Source organism: Anopheles bellator, chromosome 2, assembly GCF_943735745.2.
Source record: "Anopheles bellator chromosome 2, idAnoBellAS_SP24_06.2, whole genome shotgun sequence".
In the NCBI taxonomy this organism is placed as follows: domain Eukaryota; kingdom Metazoa; phylum Arthropoda; class Insecta; order Diptera; family Culicidae; genus Anopheles; species Anopheles bellator.
The window spans coordinates 61,843,160-61,867,992 of NC_071286.1; the positions used below are offsets into that span (position 1 = coordinate 61,843,160).

Here is a 24,833-nt window from a genome sequence, read left to right on the forward strand (position 1 = left end):
AGCCTAAAAACAATAGGCTCACCACTGTGTCGCGACGGTTGTCTTGCTCGCAGTTACTGTGTTTAGCATCCGGCCATTGAGAACACTAATTGATGAACGGACCTAGTACACGGAGTGAAGGTGTCCAGCGTTGCCGAAGCCAAGAATCTGCAAATACAATTAGGCCCTTTGGCACAGTGAGATGTGATTATTCTGATTACCTGACTAAACGTTAACGTTAGGGTTAATTTTAAAGTTTGTATGACAAGTGAGACGGCAACGGAGTTCTGACTGGATTACCGTAAGCATTCAAACAAAGTAACGAAGTAAAGCAACATCCTATTCGGATTCAACGGTAGTCCACAGTGATGGAGCAAATCAACAAAGAAGGAACAAAGATGCGACCGTCAAACGGTTACGAGCGATTCGCTGATCTTTTACGACTAACTGAGAGGCAGCGAATGCTGGAGAGCCATACTTGGGCCTCCGGAGGCTCTTGTATTTTCGCAGGCCGCCTCTGTGGTGGCGGAGAGAGTTCACTGAACGGAGGAGGTGCCTGGGGTTCACCGCCGGGTGCTTCAAATGCCGGTCAAATCGCTGCTGCTGCTGGTGTTTCCGGGTGGAACACATCCAATCCCATGTCTGTGAGTTCACAGCAACAACAGCAACAGCAGCAACAGCAGCAGCAAGTTTGGGGCAGTGGCCAAACCAGTATGCCACCACCGGGACCACCGGGAAACGGACCCAGGTCCCAGGATATGGGCAAGGTTTCGCTATCACAGTCGAGCGGAGGAGCGATGATAGTTGGACCAAGCGGTGGAGGTGCCGGACAGTCCGGCGGTACTGGTGGTGGTGGGGGAGGCTGGAATCAGGTGGTCAATACCGGTAAACCATCTTCTGCCATGGGATTACAACAACCACAAACACCCAGCCAACAACAGCAGCAGCAGCAGCAACAGCAGAGCGCCAATCCGATCAGCGGTCCCAATCCGTCGGTCGGGGCCCCGCAACAAGGAAATCAACCCTCATCGGCAGTGCAACAGATCGGAGGAAGTGCTGGTGTTGGTGGACCGCCGAACGTAGGTGGCGCTGTTGCCGCCGGTGGTGCAGTCGGAGGAGGAAGTGCGTTGGTGGCCACGACCCCCTCTTCAAAGCTCGAGCACCTGAACTCCATGCGGGAAGCACTCTTTGCCCAGGACGGGTGGGGCTGTCAGCATGTGAACCAGGACACGCAGTGGGACGTGCCAGCGTCACCGGAACCGAACACCAAGCCTGATCCCACCTTGAAGGCCACGGTCAACAACGGGACCGAGCTGTGGGAGACAAATCTGCGCAACGGAGGCCAACCACCCGTTCAGATACCATCACAGAAGACACCGTGGGGACCGCAGAGCCATCACGGTGGCACCTGGGGCGTCGATGATGAGGCAAACGCCGAAGCGAGCAATGTCTGGACCGGAGCACCGGGAGCTGGAGGATCGGGTATGACCGGTGGCGGACCGCCACCGGTCGGGGGCTCCAACCCGCTAGTTGGTGGCCAAGCGGCCTGTGGGTCAGCGGGTGGATGGCAACAGGGTAGTGGTCCATCGGGAACCGGAGGTAGTGCCACCGGTCCCGTGGGTGGTGGTGGCATGTGGCCTCCGAGTGGCATCGTAGGGGCCGGAATGGCTCCACCAAAGAAGGATAACGACTGGGGAAGCGGTGGCGGGTCCGGAATCGGGGCCGGAGCCAGCGTTGGAGGATGGGGCGGAGGTGATCAGCGTAGTGGCGTGCTGGGTGGAACGATCGGCGGCGCAGGTGGTGCCGGTGGCCCCAACGTTCCGCCGCACCTGGCTTCCCAGCTTGACGGACTGTCGAACGTGGACATTCGAAGCATGCGTCCGCCGGGAGTGATGGAGCCGGGACGCGAGTTTCGTGGAGATCCGCGCGGTATTTCTGGTCGGCTCAGCGGGTCGTCCGGTATGCTGGAACACTACCCGCTCGGAAAGATGCCTCCGCCGGCTGTGATGTCGTCGGCAAGCGCAACAACGGCCAACACCGGAAATCAGTGGCAGCTGGGCGGTGGCACTGGCGGAGGAGGCACCGTTGGCGGAACGGGTGTCGGTGTTGGCCCACCGAACGTTCCGTCGGCAAAAGTTATCTCCGGTTGGGATGATAACTCCCCGCCAGCCGTACGGCGTAACCCTAATCTGGACGATGGCACTTCGATGTGGAGCGGTGGGCCCGGTGGTGCTCGGGGAACTGGCGGGGCCACGGATCCGATGATACGCAATGGTCGCGGTGGACCATTGGGTGGCCTAAACTCTGGCCCAATCGTCGGTGGAGGCGGACCGCGAATGGTGGGCAGCGGTGGTAGTTCTGCCGGGAATCCGTTAAAATCTGAGACCATGTGGAGCGGAAGTCACGGTGGCCCTGGTGGAGTTTTGCCCGGGAGCAGTGGTCCAACGGCACGCAACGGCTCCTGGGATGATCCGGGCATGGGCGGCGGCGGAGCCAGCAACTGGGATGACAAAAGCGGACCGGGCGGACCGCTCGGTGGAAGCTCCTGGATGGACGGGGCACCGGGCGCAGGTGGTCCTGTTGGGTTGCAGTCGTGGAACAGCAACAAGAAACCACTCGGCGGCGCACTGTGGGGTGCTGATGCAGGGAGTGCAGCCAACGACCTGATGGGCAACGACTGGGGTGTCGGCACCGGGCTCGGTGGTGGTGTCGGCGGTGGTAAGGGTCCCGGCAAGGGACCGCACGCTGGAGGAGGCATCGGCAGTGGTCCCCTGGAGATCATCCGGAGCAGTAAACAATATCGCATTCTGTGCGACATGGGCTTCAAGAAGGAGGACGTCGAATTAGCGCTGCGTGCCGCGAACATGAACCTGGAGGAAGCGGTCGAAATGCTGCAAAGGAACGGGGCCAATCCGAACCTGCTTGGAAATGCTGGTGGTATCGGCGATTGGCGGCGCGATGAACACTCGCTCGGTGGTGGCGTTGGCGGTGTGGCCGGTGGTGGTACCCCTGGTAATGGGAATGTTGGCGGCATGTTTGAGCCGCCCTTTCCGGGAAGCCGCTATCTTGGTGGTGGTGGCACCGGTGGCAACAGCGGCACCGCTGGAAACGCTGGTGGTCCTTCGCTTCACTTCCAACAGGTACGGGGCGTGCGTGTTATCAATAAAGGTCGTTGAGCAGGATCATTGCTTTTCCCTTTTTCTTTTCGCAAGCAGGGCAACCAAAACGGAATGCCTGGCGGTGGCTCTGGCGGAGGCATGGGAGGCGGTGGGCAGTCAAATCTCTCCGGTCTGCACGGACTGTCCTCGAAATCCCTGGGCAACTACTTAAATCAAGCCCCACCGCAAATGGGCGCTATTGGAGCCGGTTGCGGTCCGGGAAACATGGCGCCGTTTAATCAAGGAATCAACGGAAACAACGGCATTGGAGGGGGGGCCGGTGGTGGCCAAAGTTCCGTGCAACCAACCAACCAACTTCGCTCGCTCGTGCAGCAAATTCAGGGGGCTGTGCAGACGGGGTATCTGAACCCACAGATTCTCAACCAACCGTTGGCGCCGCAAACCTTTCTGCTGCTGAATCAACTCTTGAACAGCATCAAGGTGGGTTTGGATTCTTGCAGAGTGTCAGCCTCGGAACGATTTTCCAAAACAAATCTTCATGGTTTCCGGTTCACTGTTCTTTCTTACATTTCTTACAAACTACAGCAACTGCAGGTGACGCAGAACAATCTGCAACGCAGCGGAGGTTCCGGCAGCAATAACCAGATTGCTATGATTGCCAAAATCAAGCAACAAATTGCCAGTTTGCAAAATCAAATCGCCACCCAGCAGACGTTGTACGTGAAACAGCAACAGCAGCAACAGCAACAGCAAGTACAACAGCAGCAACAACATCCACAGCAGCAACAGCACCAGCAACACCAACATCATCCACATCATCATCAACATCATCAGCAGCATCATTCCGGAGGGGGCAACTCGTCGTCCCACCTTGGTGGTGGCGGTGGTGGTGTTGGCGCTAGTGGCGTTGGTGGCGGTGGAGGCCATCTCGGAGGCAATTTCCACCGTGAGCAGAACGATCTTTCCGCGCTGCAAAATAGTCTGTCGGATATCGCCCTCGGCAGCAAGGAGCACAATGTACCGTACCACCCGGGCGCACCCGCCATTGGTGGCAGCGGCGGCGGTGGAGGCAGTGGTGGTGGCGGTGGCTCCACCAGTCAGCAGTCGCGCCTGAACCAATGGAAGCTGCCAGCGATGGATAAGGACAACACTAGTAACAGCCACGATATGACCGATTTCTCCCGAGCTCCCGGAACAACGGCAAAGGCGACACTCGGTGGCAATAATGGTGGAACTGGTGGTATGGCCGGTCTAGGAGGATTGCAGAACGATGGGTAAGGCAGTGTGTTTCGGTAGATACACTGGGGTGGACGGATGTAATGGGAACCATTCTGCATTCCGCAGCACGTGGTCATCGGGACGCGGTGGGATGGTTGACTCCGCTGGTGGCTGGCCAGACAACTCAACGACCGACAAGGATGCATGGCCATCCAATCAGGACTCGTTCACTGATCTGGTGCCTGAGTTTGAACCGGGCAAACCGTGGAAAGTAAGCGATGGTTGGGCTTGGGCTCGTTGAGCTGTACTAAAACGGCTACTTTTATATCGCGACACAGGGAACTCAGATGAAGATCGAGGAAGATCCAACCATAACGCCCGGCTCGATTGCACGTAGCCCGATAGCAACGATTTCGGTAGGCTCGGCCAAAGACTCGGAGTTGTTCGCAAGCAGCAACAAACCGTCCCCGACCGACACGATCAGTCTATCCTCGTCGACCTGGAGTTTCAGTGCAAGCACGAGCAGCACCAGTAACAATAACAATAATAACATCTACACATCCGGAGCGGGAACAGGCATTGGCAAGCTGGGTAGCACGGGCAAGAGCACCTGGTCGGACAGTGGCATGACAGCAGCGGGCACGGCTGATGTGTGGGGTGCCGGTTCCGGAGTTGGAACAACAAAAACACCTCGCGGGCCGCCACCAGGTTTATCGAGTGGAAAGCCGCAGACGGCCACCGCCAGTGGTGCAGGAAGCAACGGTTGGATGCAGCGTCCGAACCATGGTCCGAGTGGAAATTGGTCTTCCGCCGGCACAACCGGCGGTTGGTACTCGACTTGGTTGCTTCTTAAAAATCTCACTGCACAGGTAGGTCTAACTGCGTGCGATGAGCCAATTGTTAGTGCTGCCATGCTTAGTTGACGTGATCCTTCTTTGTCTCCGATTTTCCGCTTCCAGATTGATGGGTCGACATTGCGTACACTTTGTATGCAGCATGGACCGTTGCAAAACTTTCATCTCTACCTGAACCATGGCGTCGCTCTGTGCAAATATATGACGCGAGAGGAAGCGAGCAAAGCACAACTGGCACTGAACAGCTGCGTGTTGGGCAATACAACAATTTGTGCCGAGTCTCCGACCGAAAGCGAAGTGCAGACCATTCTGCAGCATCTGGGACTCCCGGGGCAGAATGGTGTGGCAACGGCTGGAGTTGGTGGCACGGGCAATAATATAGGCAACTCGGCCATTTCTCAAGCATGGCGCTCGAGCGCACCGAACGCGAATCGAAGCACGGGTAAGCGATAGGTGGCAAAGAGCCGTTATTTTCTGCTAACACCCGTTTTCTATGCGCTTTCTTTTGCGCTCTCTACAGACACCTGGGGCTCGTCGTGGCCGTCTTCCGGTGGCGGCAGTAATCTGTGGACCCCTTTGGACGGTCCAGCCGAACGGGGTACACCGTCAAACCTTAATTCATTCCTTCCCGAAAATCTGCTGGGCAGTGAGCTAAACTAAAGTAACCGGTAATCCAAGATGCGCGCGGTAAGTTCTGCATTCAACACTCAACCAAACTATCGATACTTATATAGTACGCTGCTGAACAGTAAGAACAGGAAAGATCTAAGTGTTATGTGAATGGGGTAGGGCTGTGTATGGGCTATTGAACAGGAAAATTTCGATAGATCCGTCCTTGATAGGGCGCAATTGAAGGCCAGGGGAATACATGTTAGTTGATGTTAGAGTGCAGACGCTGCACATAGGATAAGGTGGCCGTAAAACTTTATCAAAATTTGTCGCAAAACTCAGTGCGTGAAAACAGCGTTTCCCAGCACAGAGAGCTCATGCTAAAATTGTTTCCCGAATAATTTTCAGCGACGTGTCATACTATAACGGCTTGTTCATGGCACGGTTCCATGTTTTTGTTAACACATTGCTTCCGCGCGATTCCTAATGGTACAAACAGTTTATTGTTTATTTTTAATTTATCATAAAAGAAAACGGCTTTCAGAAAACGGCTGAGCTCAGAAAAGCCATGGCTTCCAAAATAACAGGTCTATAAAAGTTCCAAACATGACAAACCAAAAACGGACAGTTCATAGACAACAGCATAGACAGAAATAGCAGCCAATTCCAAGCGTAAACGGACGCATTTCTTATGCAGAAACATGAAACATTCGTATCAAACGCTTCTTATCAGCAACGTAACGTATTGTTACGGGTGCGCAAACGATGTGTTTGCCTGGATGAAATGCAGCGGTCCGATGCATTGGACTAATGGAGTAAACAATTATACTATTGTTGGGCACATTAATCATTTGGCATTGTATGTTCGCTAGAGAAGAATTGTTTTTTTTTTATAAAAGGTACCCAATGCCTCTTTATTCATTCGTAGACTAGTATTTATTTGTTTCTGTTTTATGTTTTATTTTCACCACTGTGTGCATAGTCTGCCATGTGATGTTTACTTGTTTGTTCTTCTTGTAGTACAATTTTTTTCCTTAAAGCGAAAAAATCTTCTATATACTCATTTTAGGTTGCGTTGTTTGACGCCTTTGTTACAGTTTTGTATTACATATTATATGCATTTAATTACTTTAAAATTGAACAGAAAACAGCTACTTGGTAGGCTACTGGACTGGATCCGCTCAAATGGTTGCGTAGTTCACCTTTGCACAAGAAGCAACGTGGCGGTTCCCACGAACGATGATGTCGTTTTTTTTTCGATTTTACATTTTTATACAAGACACTGTGAACGAATGTTGTGACCGACATGCCGTGTCACCGAAGTTTGATCTCAAAAATTAACAACCAATTCACAAACAAACAGTACATTGTGGATACATGGATAACATTTAATTAAAATTCTCTAACTAAATGAACGGTGCTTACAATAACGTTTACTACAAGTCATGGGAAGAAAAGAAGATTTCGTCAGACTAGGCTGAATTTGTTTGATTCCAGTCAAACATTCAAACAAAGGACAAGGTCCTGAACAAAAACAAAACAGGTGGTTCACTCGGGTTCAATTAGGAAAAGCACGAGATATTCGTTTCAACACTGACTCGGAAATCGGCTTCGTTTAGTGCAATTTGCATTTGTCAGAGAAAAACAAACAAACAGTTGTTTCAAACCTGGGCAAACAACATGCAATAATGGCAACAATGCTGTTGGTTTGGGTGTTACATCTCATCCTATATCAGCAGTATCAGTATCCGATGCATTGAAGTGGACAAGATGGTTGTGATTTTCAAGACCAAGCCAATCGAAAATATTCCTCGTTTTACAGCATTAAGTGGTACCCCAACCTAGCTCGCCAATGTTCGTAGTTCTACCTTGGATTTGTGTTGAGCATATCAGACGGATCATCTTAGTTTCGGGAGTCTATTTTTCACTACAGAACCACTTCCTGTTATTTTCGCACTACCATATCTAAATGACTGGTTTGTTTAGAATTATTATCATTAGTTTATACTTGAAGGTATAATATAAATGTAATACATTTACGTTTACAAAAAGGCACGTAATACAATGGCAAAACTCAATATAAGCATACTACTTGCAAATACTTTCAAAAATTAAGTAAAGAGCTCCTGTGGTTTGGAAAGATACATACAGTAAAGCAGTGTCAGTAATTGCTCTAATGTACTATGAAACGCATCTAATCTAAAGCAATATTTCTTAGATCAAAGCGCGCGGTCGGAAGCGAATCAGAGGAATCATATGTTATAAGATAACGGCTAGAGTTCAATGTAATCCTAAATGTTCTGCCCGTAATGAATATCTGTGTCTCTGGGTTTTTGATGGTAGTGATGGAAGCAACAGTAGCCGTAATAATTTTATATACAATCACATGAATGTTTATGACTTTATGAACAAGCGTCCTGTTTACTCTTTAAGTTCGGTGTTACCGAAGAGATATGAAGCATATTATTGGCCAAATATGTGATAAAAATAATGCTTGGTTATTAACCAGACACTGAATAAGCCTTCGATACAAAAATATAAAAAAAGACAAAAAAAGTGATTAACAATGTTGAAGTGCAATGGGACAAAGCATGTCATAGAGAGGAGCTATGTAGTATCTTTGTCACTATTCAATGGAAAATTGTACCCTCAATTCCTGTAAATGACTGCATGTGTCTTTCGTTTTTAACCTCTGGCGTAAATTATGTTACACGGTTGTTTTGGATATCGTTTAAAAGTTATATTTTCTCGTCTCAGGTGCTCAATTAAAAGATTCACAGGGGGGAAGCATCGGAAGCCAAGTGAGAGGCACCATGATGCCGATAGTACTGTGTGTATATGTAAGCTAACATTTTTAAGTACGCCCCTTAAGTAGCACCACCTGGGTCGGGATCGACACGAACGTCATTGTTGCCGTGAAGGCACAGGAGAAGAACAAGGGAAAAGGGCAATCTAAATATGTGATTAAAATACACAAACAGCAGCAATTCTATGACGGTCGACCTGTTGAGGTGTATCGTCTTGCGGGAAAACGACTGACCAACGCGAATCCAAACGCAAGGTTTGTTTTTTCACGATTTTTCTCAAGTCTACGCTGCAAAGCGAACCTAAGGTGAACGCACAAGTGCGAATCATATACGAATTGTGTGTACAAACTTTTTAGAAAATAGACAAACTTGCAAAACAACAACGTATAACAACAATATGATATTGGTGATAAGATAAGCTAAAGTAACTGGAATTAAAAGTGAGTAAAACAAAGCATAATGGGAGGAATATATTTTATCCAAAAGGCGGGGTGAATCATTTGGGCCACCTAGTAGAAGTGGGGGCACTGTCACTATGTAAGATGATATCAAAAAGTGTACATGCAAGTGAAAACTTAGCAGAGATTTATTTAGTCATATAAGTAAAAAAAACACAGTGAAATAATCGTAAGACAGAACACGCAAAAACCTATGTTTTAGGTAACTAAGTAAGAGGGAAACTATTTATATGAATACGACGAAATGTGGGAATAACTTCACAAAAACACACAAAGACACATATAATGGCACAAAACATTTACTACAACTAAATGAAGAATTTACTACATCTGCTAAACGGTAATACAGAACATGTATGAATGTGAGTGTGCGAATTTTTAAGATTTATTAAACTAGAGCCAGAATAGACGAAAACGCATCGTTAAAAACAAGTATTAATAATTGTACCGGAAGAGTTAGAATCAAATGCAACAAACGCGAGCAAATGGAAGTAAAAGAAAAATGCAATCACCAAGAAATGGTGAAAACCCAAATAGTGAACGAGTTCGATACGACAATGGATACATTGCAAAGATAAAATGCAGCGCAAACAATCTTACACGTTGGGGGCACCCGACCGCGGGGAAATCAAGGCAGAGTTATGACAATATACGAGAAACACAGAGTTCTGAATGTAACCGAATAGAATGAAGCAAGTAATGCTATCACCGTCGAGCAACGAGGCTTCTCGATTGATGCTTCTTGATCTTCTCAACCTTTTCATCATTATCATCGGATGCAGCAGTCCGCCCCAGAAACGAACGTATCAAACGCGTTGTGCTACACTTCATGCTGTTGGTGTATTGCTTCTGAGCTAACATCCTAGTGGAAGGAAAAAAGCGACCAGACGAGTCTTATAGTAGTAGACACCGGTCAACAACACATACATGTATGAATCGCCAGTGTTCCTGTAAAAACCATTCCATACAACTGTTCCGATATCAAAGCTACCTGATGCACAAGGATGGACAAGTTTGGTTAAAGTGCAAACGAAAAAAAAAACAAAATCTTACAAATTACTAGGTGGTAACTATGTTGGGTTACAGTCCCGTTAGGCAATTCATTCGTTACTGCGTTAGTAGCACGTTACCACAGCGCAGCATGAACCTTTCCTCTAGTCAAAGCAGGCCTCATCACTGTATATTCGCCCGTAGCAGAAGCAATAGCGAGGTGTGATGTGAAATGCATAAAACTAATAAAAAATGCCAAAATTTTGCATTACATGTACCGTGCAGTAAGCATTACTTATCTTATGAACAAACGGATGAAAATCCAACACTTGTGGAAGATGCTGAAAATTATTACAGGCCAATAATATCGATTCTATAACGAAACTTAGAACTAAACCATTCAAAAAAAGAAGCAAAACATATTTGTATATTTCTGTGTTCCTTATCCTTTCCAAAAATCTTTAGCAAAATATCAAAGAGAGAATATGATAAGTGTACTTTCGCCCTCTTCTAGGTACTGTAGTGTAGAAACTGTGTAATACTTATATTTGGCTAAGCGGTGACGGCGTGTCCTAGCGAACTATGTCGTGAAGCAAGAACTTTAATAAGATATAAGATTGTCGACTAAAACGCTGCGCTACACGAGAGTTCACACTTGTTTTGCCGGAAATCGCTAGCCAGTAAAATGGAAAGCAACATTCACAAACCCCTGTAGGCCAAAAACAATCCGAATCATTGAAGCTCTTTGCGACACCAAATGGAAAAAAGGCAATAACAACTAGTTGTGGTTACGACGGTGCGTGCATGATTATCCTATACTATGGTTTAAATTGGCTGGTATGAATTAAACACCAGTTATCCCACCTCTCCAATATTATACTATACGTATATTTGCGTCGGAAACGGCGAGCTCATATCAACATTACTTTTGTTAGGAAATACGATTTCAATAGGCACATTGCTCTTCGCTATCAACTCGAAACTCATATCACCACATTCTATCATTTTCATTCATCATAAACCAATGGACAAAATCACAATCTTCTTGTTAGGTCATCATGTTTTTTTCAAATCTTGCAAAGAGCATACGAGATGAGATTTTAACAAATGGTTTTCTGTCACTGTCCTCGAAGTGAAAGATTCAACGAATACAGAAACAACTGATATTTGTTTCTCGTTTGCGTGATTATTGCCAATTTCGTGTTGTAACAAGCTTGTATCGATCTCTAATTACTGCACCATTGTACTCTTCAAAACTCACTATAAATAACCCTGTGACTATAAACAGTATACATAACTTAAAAATCTCAAAACAAGCAGCAACAAGAAAATAACTCGTCGTGGTAGATAATAAGATTCTGTCTGTTTTAGTTAGTGGTTTAAACATGGTTAAAATGCCTCAAAGCTGAGAGCATGCCTGAGTTAATTGAAAACAACAAATGAAAAATGTAGCACCTACCGGGCAATGTCGTAAACTATTCAAACGATACAGAACAACTATAAAAAGCGTTGCATCTCCATATTCGATGGTTAAAAGTAATGACTGAATTCTAAACTTAAAGATAATGTTTAGTGCATATAGGCAGACTATAGAAAGCAGACCAATAAGAAAGCTACAATATTTTACAAACATAAAAAATCGTAGTTATGTGGACACATTTCGCTGGTGACAAACTGGAGGAATCAAATGAACAGGCGTGTCAATGACTTGTAAAAAACGGGACATGCCATTCAATTCATCAAAGCGAAACGTAACACGAGATTGTAAGCAATCTGCATGACGACATTCCGAAAGCAATTGCAAAGTGCAGGTAGCTGGCAAAATGGCCTAAGACGATGGAGAGACCACAAAGTTTCATTGAATCAGAATGACCAAGTGTATAGGGAATGGAATAATACATTTAGATACTCCCAAAGGCAAATATTTGATAATTTGAGTTCAGAATATTTGATGAAAGCATTCATCACTTATTATTAGAATTTATTTATCCAATCTCTTTTAAATTTCTGGTTCTCAAATCAAACTGAATTGAAAAAACACACTTTTTGTAGTAAGTATATATTGTATCTTGTGCAAGTGCGCCACAAGGGAACAACAACGCGCAGTAGCGGATCGCACAATGGGTGGAAAGAGAGGAACGAAAAACATTTCATTCAATCTTAAAAGCCTCCAGGCTGTGGTAACGTGTGCTATTGAATGGCTACGGGTGCATAATTGAATGACGTATTGCATTGTATTGCACATAATAACTCAAGTGCAATGCGTATATGAAGAACGAGTCTATGAAAAGAAAAATAAATGAGTTGACAAAAAGTTGTGAGTGTTGGGACAGAATGGAGTTCGAGAGACTTCATTTTTATAATATTAAAGAGAATAAAAGTTGATGATGAAATCATAACGTCTTAATTACGAATGGTGTGAACATCGCAACTTGCTTGCAGTACAATATTCTAACGTATGCATTCTCTGGATGTTTCCCTTCTTCCTGTGCTTTCCTATAGTACGTGTCGCAAATATTATCAATGTATTTTGCAAATTTTAGATTAACGTGTACTTAAATTTCCATGCGAAGCACGCACAGTTGTTGTAACATGAGATAATAGAATAAGATATTTGCCATGCACTGATGGCGCATTGTTATTTATACTTATGATACTGTACTTATTCATTCGATATAAACATCAATCGTACTGACAATTATTATTTAGCATCCTTTTTTCCGACAGTTCTACTAACAAATCTGTATGAATGAACATTTTGCTCATAGCTGAATTATAAGTAAATTTTTGTTGGTAGTAATTTTAAAACCTTTGTTGAATTACTAACTGCAGCGTTAACATTTACGTTCAAAGTGTTAATTGCAAAACAGTGCCGTTGATATTTGACAAATGTCCTATCGTGTGTGGATTAGCTCGGAACGTAGCTCAAAGTAATTTTGATAAATTAAAATATTCTAAAAACATTTGTTTGATTGTTTGTCTTATCTATCGTTACTAAAGGGCTTTACCTTATATTCCTTTTACATTACGGGTCATTTGAGTGATGCTTGCACAAATTCGTACACCACTACGTATCTTATAACGAGTATAAAGGCAATACTAATCAATAAGTCACATAATCTTCGTAATAGAAAACCAATTGTCCTTCATTATTTTAAGTGTGTTTACTTTTGACCTCAGCAGCTAACATAACATTGACAGACACTGAAAGAAACGTGACTTTTGACTACTTTTTCTCGTGACATACTTTCGTTTGAATCGTTTACGGGTTACGAAGCGTGAAGAATATGAACAGACTGTTAATAATGAAAACGCTGCTGAGTTCTGCGTAATCTAGCCTCACAAACAATACCAACATTTTGTGTTATGAACATTACTCGTCGCAAACTAGTGTGGTAAACCATTTATGTGGTCTAAATAAAATATTCAGTTGATGTGAAGATAAAATTGGAATAGCAAGGAAAATCGGTTAGCTATCGTCCCGGAGGCTTAAGTCAAGAGCCATCAACAATGTAGTAAAATAAACACTTCCTTCTCTTCGCTTAGCCTGGGGTACAGATGCAGGCTTGATATTATTAAGAAACATGTCTAAAAAATGAATAAATAACACGGCAGTATTGAAATTTATATTTTAAAACAAACAAGTCATTACACAGAGAGTGCCTTAAACAACTGCCACACTACACTTTGTTAAAGAAAAGCTGAAAAGTTACGTTATGGAGTATGATGCAAAAATGCATCCTGAAAATGCGTTTCTGTCAAGTGGACACATATGAAACGTAAGAGCTTACGGGATTTATTTCAAGTTCATGGGACAGCATCAGACAGAATAGATGATAAACTCAAGACCGTCATCGGTGAAGAACAAAACCAAAACTTCCAACAAAAAATCACTACTAAAGGCTTGCACTCAGTTCCATTAGTTTGCTTCTAGATACCGCTTAGTTCATCATAAAGAAAAGACGTCGCTTTGTGTGTAGCGATTTTTTTTCGTGTATGCATTAAAAGCGGCCAGAATAGACTTTCGAATCGACAGATAAAGTAACTATTCTTTGAGTTTTAATATACGTTTCTAACACAACTAGATTTTTCTGTAACGCGTACTCATTTTCGTATAAATCTCAGCCCTTGGAAAAGACTTTCTCTGTTTGTTTTGAATTTCGCTCCAGTTTTCATGCTAGTAAAGACTACATCTTACATCTTGTTCAAACAGTGCTTTGTTCCAGTTTTAAGTAACAAGCCGTTGTTGTGTTTTTTTTGTTATCAATTATTAATATTCCACGTCAGATACATATCATCATCGTCGAAAACACATCACGATGGTCGTAGTATTATTATTCATACGTAGCGTTGTATCAATCCGAATGAAAAGAACTATGCGGCCTTTCGGCTGTGTGAATCAATATACAAATTTAAGTAGATGGTTTGCAAAAACCTGGAAGAACAGCGCGTAACAACTGCCATGATATGTTCGCACACTCATTGTTTAAAACTTGGCATTGTTTTAAAACGCAGAATCTACGAACCTTTTACATTTGTTCAATTGCTGACACCATCTCCATTGCACAGGAAAGCCAAAATAATTGCGATTCAATACTTACAAAATGCGTTGGCTGAATCAAATAAGCATTTATAAATGCACATCTATCTATTGATTAGACCGCAATGTGTGACATGCGATGAAAGTACAAATTGTTGGTGTAACGAGAGCTCTTTTCGAGTTCTTCGCGAAGCTGCCCACTGACACAGCTGTGATGTTGTGCCCACTTTTTCATGCCCTTGATGCGATTATGGTACATTTGATTGAAACGCAATGCAAATCATTTAGCTACTTCGAAGCTTCGTTCTGGCAAAATTCATTCTTGGGCAATGCAAGGTATGCAGTAATGTGTAATGCTTATTGCAAAAAAAATACGACAGGAACGAAACAATTGAGAAAGGTTCTACTATTCTGCGGTCTAGTAATATGGTGATAAACTTGAAACATCAATCGCCAACATGCCATAAGCTTACTAAAAACACTCACTAACATGCATTACATTTGCAGCGCTAGTGAATGTGAAGCTTGCTTTGAACTGGGCGGTGAAACTTTATGTGTGTCCTCCTGATATCGTATATGTCCTTTTGAGAACGACAACACTTCACCTTTCATAAAACGCACTGGCAAGTTTGTTTTGTTTGTTTGTCAAAAAACTTTCGACGCGAACGTTCTATTTAAATTGGTGCAGCAAATAAAAGGGAACTTTTGTAAAGAGAAATAATGCGCATTGTGTGTGTTTATGTCAAAATCACAAAACCTTAGCAAGGGACTAGCATAATAATTCTTACTAGTACGATTAAAAAATATTAAATACACGGAGCAGAACGATTAAACTAGCTATAAAGAAGCTATGCTGATGAACGATCCACGATATAAGAATGATTTTCTATAAAGATGATGATGCTTCAAACATATGGACTAGACCCCACTTCTGTGATAAGACGCGCACGCAGTAGGGGTTTGAACATTAGTCTAATGACCGATCAATTAACACATCCGAAAATCATCCAATGCATAACATTTCCTTTACTAATAGATTGCAAAATGGGTCGCAAAGCGTGCAGAAGTAGCAAGTAATAATAGCATTACCACATTATTATGGAGATATTTGTTGCACTTTGATGCAGCTAATGATGGAAACCAATTGATTCGGTAGAATCGTTCTGTCAATAGCGAACAGGGAGATGGAGCAAACTTTAATGTATGGCGATCAGTAGTGATATTAACGATGCATGATCGCTCAATCCAGAAGACCAATGTAAACACCGAAATAAACACTTAATGGATGAATGAATGAATAAAGTTTTCATGTAATTTTGCATGGAATGCAAACTATGACATGCCTGTCTTTGCTTCTGCAAACCGACAAAATATTAAAAACAAGCTATAATACAAATCTTTGCGAACGGTGAATGGACAACAAAATGCGTAACAAAATGACGAATACCACCTATAAAATGAAAGCAAAACAATTTTTCTCCTCCTAGATAAGAAACAGTATTTTCATTAGGAAACGAATTTAGGCAAGTACGTTAGAACTGTACAAGATAAGAAAAACGAATTGTATTACGACAGGCTCAATAAAATCAAACAAGTTCATATAATACAAACCACACCACACAAAACTTAGTTACGTAAGCAATGAACCAAACCAAATCTGCGCGCAAGCGATCAGTGACTACTCACGTAGCTTTGGTCCAATGTTGCATTGTTCGGTTCACCAAGCCCTAATGTTACCAAACTTACTATCAGCAGTACACGATTCGCATCATTGCTAATCTTTCTAACGTGGATATCTAATGTCTGGTTGTTGCATGCATGATTCCAGTTTGAATCCGAGTGTATGCATTGCAAAAAAAACAGGTGTCCTTACCTACAATTGCGTCGATCGTTGTGTAATCGAAATCATTCGCTTATGAGAGTTATATTTCTATTTATTTGGATACTATATTGAAAAGTGCAATTATTTTACATTCGTACATCATTGTTAGATATTTTCATTTGAATTGAAAGCGGCGTAGGTAACAGCAAGTAGTAGATTGACTGTTTTATTTATATAAGTATTTTTTTTTATAGCGCAAAAATCAAAAATAAGTCACCCAGTTTTGAGTTGTTGACCATGTAAGAAAGAATTTACTCAACAATTGTCCAAGTCTTTTCATGCTAGTTGAACAAAAGCAGAGACTGATTAAAACAAACAAATCATGTACTCTATGCGAAGAGACAACAAATTAAACAGACCAAATATGTAAAAAAATCTATAACTTTTAACCAACTACATATTACAGACAACGCCATCCGGAAAATAATGCAAAATCTGAGAATCGAATGGAAGGTAAACCAAAATGGAATTTGGATGGGCTTTTGTACCATTTTTGTTTCGTTTCTTCCACGAACCTATTTAAAGGCGCGCTGCCATTTGGGACAAAAACACTAAATAAACGGGCCAAATTAAATACCTTGAAGTAAAAGTGTGTGAGTGGGGAATTCATAGAAAAAACTGAAACAAAACCATGATGCCACAACGTGCGATAAATCAATAATTTTATGATAACCATAAGAGGAAAAAAATAAACAAAATGATAGACAAATCTATATCAATCCTGGTTCTGCGGGTGTGGAGCGTTTCAGACGAGTTGAATGTTTTTCTTAACCGATCCAGAAGATAGTACCACTGAAAACCACGCTATGGAAACGTAAATTAGCATGATCATCAGTACACACAAATCGAGCCGCCGGAGATGAATAATAATTATAACGACGCCATTTTGTTTATATACTATTAACGGGTCAGGAGTTTGACAAGGGAAATTAGATATAGATAATAACGAAAAAAAAACCCAAAACGGACAATGTGAGGAGAGAAAACGATGATGATATAAAACAAACTCTAAACTTGTAAGCCATATCGGTTCATTCTTTAACTTCAAAACGAGTTGACTACTTCCCAAGAAGCCTTAGAAGTCGTTGGGATGAACACTCGCCTGGAGAGAAACAGCACTAAAATGACCATTTATAAAAAAAAGTTTAGATAATGCATGCATACAGTATGATAAAACAACATTTCACAAATCATATGAGACACAATAGAGAAAATTGACATAAAGTCAAAATCGAGTGACTATTGGTATGACGAAACGGAAACTCGCTGGATGAACGGCTACAAAACAATAGATTTTATGTCGTGGCAGCTAGGCAAAGTCGGTTGATGAGTAATAAGGAACGTCGATAGCATAAGGGCGTGCAGTTCCTTAATATATTCTTTGCGAATACGGACAAGCAAAGTTATTATATCAGCAAACTGTACTTCCCTGTAAAATGGCTGATAAACATTATGTACTGCACAGCCAATTTATTGATTGTTATACAAGATATGGTAACGGCATTGGGAAGCCAAAAACATCGTTCCATAATGAAAACATAGATTCCGGCGTCCAGTACGTGGTGTTGATCAATCACAAAGCGTTGCTTCGTTTACACACTGCATGGTAAATGATGGGAAAAGTGACATGATTTCAAGTCTATTTCTAAAATACTAGGTTTAAAAAATCACTATATTAGAAGACTTCCATGTAATTTTTATAACAAAGTGTGCCGATGACGGACAGGTTGACAGGTTTATCAATAGCGGAAACTGATACATCTTATCAGATAGTCCAACGCCAGTCAAAACAATTTTCACAATGGAGTAAAGGAAAGAGACGAATGAACGAATTCAATCCCGTTTTACTAACACAAGGAAGTAAGCACCAGCTTAATAAAGTAATGCAATGCAAGATAACCATTTCCGAAATAGTATTACTTGTTGCAATAGGATCATCGCCGCAATGAGGCTTACGTGATGCGTGTACTGTTAAGCTCTGACCCTGATGCTAACGACTTATACTACTCACCATTAAAAACTAAAGAATCAAGAACCATTGAAGAAAGGGTCAACTGTCAGAAGGATAGAATCGGACAGGCCCTTAAAGAGCAAGTAAAGGATTTCTATGTAAACTAAGAAGGAAAAAGGATTTGAAGGATCGCGAAAGGATCGTGCGTCATATTCTCAAATTTCACTCTTCCATTGTTGCTACTCATGCTTATCTACCGTGTGTCTCATACAATATATAAAAAAACTTCGCGGTGCGTTCTATACTACAGGAACGTTATCGTAATAAACTAAATATCATACAAGTCAGCAGAGTTTGCATTCGAATCTTGTTTCAATCGAATTTCGGTAATACAATGCTATGTATTCGTTCCCCACAGTCGCGTAGTTGGGTAATTTGAGGGCGTGCCAAATTAAAAGTTGTCCGATAAATTATTGGATTATTCAAACAATTCGACGAAAATAACTACTGATTTGTCCAAATAATTACTTGTTTTTCATACTAACAAATACTATCGTATCCGAGATAAATGGCCATTGGGCTGTTCTTTGGGTTGCTGACAATCTGTTCTCTGAACCCCAAATACGAAGGAACTTAATTATCGTTTCCTCGGCCATTAAAATTAACAGGAAAAAAAAATCAAGAATACGAATGTATTTGCCAAAAAATCTGAGAAAATAAATGAGTTAACTAAAACAACAGCCAGTATTCATTAAACTTCATCTCCAGTTCGTACCATTATTTCCATACGATGGAAAATTTTAACTCGAAATCGAAAAATGAATGATTCCGTGTTTCAGCTTCAGCTTTAAGAAAGTATGACAAAGACTTGATAACATCTTAATCTCCCTCACTTTCATCTTCTGTGTGTTTATGGCTAAGAAAAACCTATACATTAATCGAAGTACGATCGAGTCATGGTAAACCACTAGAGCTTTGTCTAAGTTAGTGTGAGCCCATTTCAAAAACACGAAATACTTCAATTCCTTTAGAACTTGACGATGTCCCATCACTGTACTTCATCAAAAAAATCGATGTTTATTTCGTGGTGGGGATAGAACTAGTTCTAGCACTGGTACGGTGTATTCTAGGGTAACCGAGCGAAGCATAAGATGTTAGGCATTCGGTAAGACATCGAAATGTTTGCTTAAGTGCGCTGGAGGTTCCGAACACATAAAAGTTTACAGATCAATCTATTCAATGTGTAATAAATGTAATTGTATTTGAGCCTTCCTATTGAAACTGTTTCTTACACATAAATTGCAACCTTAAAATGAATAACAAGTGATATGTAATTGTGAATCGTAGAATTATAAATGTGAGAATCTATCTTATATAAGAAGAACGTGAAAATGAATGCTCTTCCTGCTCTATTGATGTTAGTTTCTGCAATCCTTTCTTATAGGACAACTTTTGCAAACAATTACATAATCTTTCGAATCTATTTTTGTGATCCTCATGAATCCCGTGTTAACCATCGTCATATAGTGATACGTAAAGAATTAAATGCTTTTCCCACGGTTATACAACACACTCCTATTGACACAAAAGTGATCGACGGTGCATCATATTCAACAAGCAACTTTCACCTAATAGTTACAACCCTCAAAGTACACTCCTTGCAGTAGACATAAGCATAACATAAGTGAAAAAATACTAAAATCTTCAATGTAGCAACGAAAAGTAGAAGAACACAGGAACATTGCATTGCAATTCATCACGCTTTTTTTAAATGCAGGTCATATTTTTATCCAAAGCAAGTGCGTGTACTTTACACTGGTAAAACCAAACTCTTAGGAGATTTTAGACTTTCTCGGTGTGAATGAATAAGTTTATCTAGTAAAACGAAAACATGCTAAGAAGAACATGAGACAGGCAGCGAGTCATGAATAAATAGTAAACGTTGCTCTACAGCACAAACCACAAAAAGAGAAAAACTGAAACATAATCATATAAAACCGACAAAAAGAGTAAAGACGCGAAAACGGTAGTATACTAATAGTTGACACCAACGGAAACTCCCGTTGGGTTTAGTAACAGTTATGGCACCGTTGCAGTGGTAATCTAGCATTCTTTTAGCATGGTTGGAATAAGACAGCATGTTGTGAAAAAGCGTGAGATGGAAGAAGAAGGACAAACTAAATCTTTTATGAGTGTATGGTGACTGGCGTCAAGTGCGAAGATAGAACAAGAATGAACGCGAAGTAATATTCGGATCATCAGATACAACAACTGAACTAAAACTGTTGTTTGTACGAAATAAACAAACAGACAACAAATTTCAAGAAATATTAAACGAAACAACTATACACACAGAAAACTTTAAAAACGCGATACATGTGACCAATCAAAATGACGTAGTATAAGATATGGTTAAAAAAAATAAATGACATTCGTTAGGCGCTAAACATGACTAGCCATTACACACAGTGTAATATTAAAAAAGCAAACGATGTAGGATGACGAGTAAATTACGAAACTACAACAAAGAAACGACAACTAAAGCCACCCACATATAAACACACAAACTGTTAGCATTTGGGGTATTTTTAAGGATGCTACATAGAGCAACAATAAATATGCATATATTTTTTCTTAATTTACAACAAATTGTATCGATGACTGAAGAACAGGCCCAGTGCGCGGATGCATCGAATCAGATGATATGAGCCACAGGAAGGAAATTGTCGGAGGGAAGCGAATGAACTGTGGTATAGGACGAGCAAACTGCTGAAAAATAATAGCACGAAAAACCCAAAAAAAGTAACTGTAGAACCAGGCGTACTGATATTCAAAACTGTGAATATTTTCGCCCGCAGTGTGTAATGGTCAGAGACTTGATGTGTTGCCCAAAAAGAAACAGACAACTCTGATTAATATGAAACGCTTTAATGTAATAAGAACACACGCAACAATCGTATTCTTATTACTATTTATTATTAGCTGACTAAGAATGACCCGATTAAGAGAGGCGACATGAGTGGTACTCATTTACAAGCTGAACGACTAGTTACTGACGATGATGCTGCGAACGGCGAAGCGTACAAGAATGAAGGAATTCCAGCAGAAGCTCGACGGAATGGAAAGTGTTCATAAGAAGGCCGAATGTACTGAGTGCATTGTTCTGCATAGCACAATGAATGTGATCGTAGCGGGATGTGGATGAATTTGCTGTTGAGGTGGGTTGTACTAAGGAAGCAACTAGACATAAACTCCAATTGCGTTGATCCGGGTATGGAGGTAGGATGAGTGCGTAACAGGGCGAGCCATCCAGGACACACGTGATCAGTTAACCAAATCCAAGGCAGTGCATTGACGAAAACTACTCAAGTTACGATTAATACGAGCAATGAACTATACGCAAAGGCGCATTAACGGACGTAGATCAACAGATTTAAGTGCGATATGGTGCAAAATAATATTAAAGAACATAAATAGTCATGTGATGTGTATTGAAATATTTGAAAATTTAAACCATGCATAATCGTTTGAAACACAAAGCGGTTATGCAAAAAAAGTAAGTGAATAAGTAATTGAATGAAAACATCTACAATGTAAGTAAACGAATAAGTAGAAACGTAAGGTTATACACATGCAATGCAACAAGCAAACCAACAATATTGGTAAAATCCGCCACCGAAACACTTGACACTCCCAAGGGGGTCAGTGCCGAGGGATTGAAAAAAAAGATAATACATGACGCTAGAGGGTAAATTATTGCATATTTGCCCCTCGATAGGTGACTATATACGAATGGGGGTACGAGGGGGGGTGGAAACAAAGATAAGGAGCAAATGTGCGTGGGTAATGATATGTGAAGCGAAGCAACATTAAAATACAAATAAAATTAGGAAATAGTTGTGAGCATGAAACAAGCAAAATATCAATGTAACCATAATTGTATTCGTTGAATGACAAATAAAGCATATTAAGCCTATATAGAGGACAGCAAAGACGTTTCGGATGACTCGTTATTCAACCAATCAACATTTTTGGATTGGGAAAGGTGTGGGTTCTTATTTCATTTGACTATTTTGGTCAGTTTTACAAATGTGTTTTTGAATGTGTTGTGTTCCAATTCAAACGGACAGTGACCGTTATTTGTCGTGTGTCTGTCCCTTATGTTTAGCGTGCTCCACTGACAGGTACCGAGCGTAACGCGTAACGCGTAACGGGTAGCGCAGCAAAATGTAAACATAGCCGACAACCTATGTCTGCTTCGTCGCGGGGTTTTCGTACGTTTCCAATTTAAGCGCTAAAACGCGGTTTACAGAATAAATCCAACAACCGTTTGTTGGGTGGATGAAAACCAGTGCCAAATGGACGGAAATTCTACACTAACTTGCCATGCGTGCAGAACCGATACGAAAGACCACATTTCGGTGCACTCGAAGCGAAATAGCTGTACACTGGGAGAAATGTTTCAAACATTGTTTCCGATGCTACAGGTAAGTAATGGACGCACTTGGACCGGAACGCAGTCCTTACTTTCCTGAACTCGTTTTAGATTCCCCACGAGGAGCACGGAATACCTGTGGTGCTGTGTGTGGATTGTGTGGAACACACGGTCGATGCGTATCGCTTCATGAAACTGGTGACCAGCGTGGAGAAAGAAGCTGTGGATAATGCTGCGGACAGTAGTACATCGACGGAACGTCCTGGGACCATCGCACTATGTATTGAGCCGGTCAGCATCGATGAGACAGTTTCCTACGATGAAGTTGAATACCTGTTGGACGAAGTGGATGACGTGCGCTGCGAGAGTGATTGGTCAGCGACGTCGGACGATCGGAGCAGTGCAGATAGGAGCAAACAAGCAGACGCTGGCGGTGCGCGGAGCGTCCAGCGCACGGCCCTCAAACACGTAGACTACTTTCCAACGCGGGCGAACGGAAGCAATCCCTTTCGATGCTGTGGACGAAAGTGTATGCTGACGTTTAGCACGAGAGATGAGCTAGAAAAGCATGGCGCCGAGAAGCACTGCAAACCGAAGGTGTATGACGAATCTTACGGTTACGAGTGTTATATTTGCTTCGGTCGGTTTCGGCTCCGAAAAAATCTCATCACACACTTGCGGCGCCTGGTGCGGGACTACGAGTGCCCGGTCTGCAGCAAGGTTTTCGATCGCCCGAAGGAGAAGGGACAGCACATGGCTGCAGAACACCAAGCTTATCTGCAGTCCGTCCGAAGAAAGTGCTACTTGCTCGAGGAACAGCAGCTGAAAATATGCTGCGGATGCGGCGAGCGCTACGAAACGGTCGACGAGCTGCTCGAGCACGGTTTGTCCGTCCACGCACAGCACCCGCGCAACGAAGACGCCGGTTACGATTTTCAGTGCGGTGTGTGCTACAAGTTTTTCAAGAACCGCATCTGCCTCCGCCAGCATCAGACGGCCGTGTATCGGGCCAAACCGTTCACGTGCGTTCGGTGCGGCGCCGCTTTCGATTGTCCGTCGAAGCGACAAGCCCACGAGAAAACGCATGAAGTTGATCGTAGGTTCGTGTGCTCGGAATGTGGGGCTTCCTTTAAGACGGATGCGGCACTGCGGGGACACCAGAAAATACACGGAGAGCGTACGCTACGGTGTGATACTTGTGACCACCGTGTGCGCACCAAGCACCAACTCAAGGAGCACATGCTACGGCACGGATCCGAGCTACCGTTGTCGTGTTCGGTGTGCCCGAAGCGGTTCCGGATTCGCTCGAACCTCGTTAGCCATTTGCGATCGCACACCGGTGAAAAGCTGTACCCCTGCCGATTCTGTGACCGGCGCTTCGGCTACGTCAGCGACCGACGGAAGCATGAACGGTCCCATACCGGAGACTATCCGTACAGCTGCGATTTATGTGCAAAAAAATTTCATCGACCATCGGCTCTCCAAACGCATCGACAGAAGTGTAGCGGTGGCAAACGTTCTGCCTTGGTCAAACCATAGTCCTTTGTAATACCCCAGAAAGCCACACCACAAGATGCAAAACAGTAGGTTCCATAGTACCATTCCTATCCTGGTTCCAGTTCGGAGAAGCGAAGATAATCCCGTACAAGTTGTGGTAGAATGCATCCCGCTTTGACCACTTTTACATTTAACGCATCTCATTGTTGTTATTCTTGAAGTCCCAATATTATTTAATATATTTGAGTCAAAGATTTACTTTGACCCCTTTTCGAAGGCTATAACCAGCGCCTATCAGTGTGTCGGGCTACCTCTGATTCCTGTGCGATAATCACTCACTCTCGCTTTCGCCGTGGACGACCCACATTGCCTGACCTACATAACACGTGTGCTTCGTCCGGGGCGAAAACATTTGCAAGGACGCATAATCGAAACGCTCCCCCCCTTGCTGCTCCGTATCGCGCGGAAGGAAAGGCCTGTTGTGTCGGCCGCTC

At 42.9% G+C, this 24,833-nt stretch overlaps 3 protein-coding genes across 3 annotated transcripts; all 3 read left to right on the forward strand.

The window, feature by feature from the left end:
* Positions 1 to 377: 377 nt before the first annotated feature.
* Positions 378 to 1,146, forward strand: LOC131207829 (loricrin-like). The gene is made up of 2 exons (XM_058200459.1): positions 378 to 854; positions 1,063 to 1,146. The coding sequence occupies exons 1-2, from the start codon at positions 378 to 380 to the stop codon at positions 1,144 to 1,146; spliced, it is 561 nt and encodes a 186-aa protein (XP_058056442.1).
* Positions 1,137 to 5,830, forward strand: LOC131209060 (protein Gawky-like). The gene is made up of 8 exons (XM_058202034.1): positions 1,137 to 3,119; positions 3,195 to 3,578; positions 3,684 to 3,978; positions 4,021 to 4,372; positions 4,443 to 4,587; positions 4,655 to 5,185; positions 5,276 to 5,612; positions 5,691 to 5,830. The coding sequence occupies exons 1-8, from the start codon at positions 1,152 to 1,154 to the stop codon at positions 5,828 to 5,830; spliced, it is 4,152 nt and encodes a 1,383-aa protein (XP_058058017.1). The 5' UTR covers positions 1,137 to 1,151.
* Positions 5,831 to 22,864: 17,034 nt separating this feature from the next.
* Positions 22,865 to 24,381, forward strand: LOC131207831 (zinc finger protein OZF-like). The gene is made up of 2 exons (XM_058200460.1): positions 22,865 to 22,894; positions 22,954 to 24,381. Exons 1-2 carry the CDS (start codon positions 22,865 to 22,867, stop codon positions 24,379 to 24,381), a joined length of 1,458 nt encoding a protein of 485 aa, XP_058056443.1.
* Positions 24,382 to 24,833: the final 452 nt, after the last annotated feature.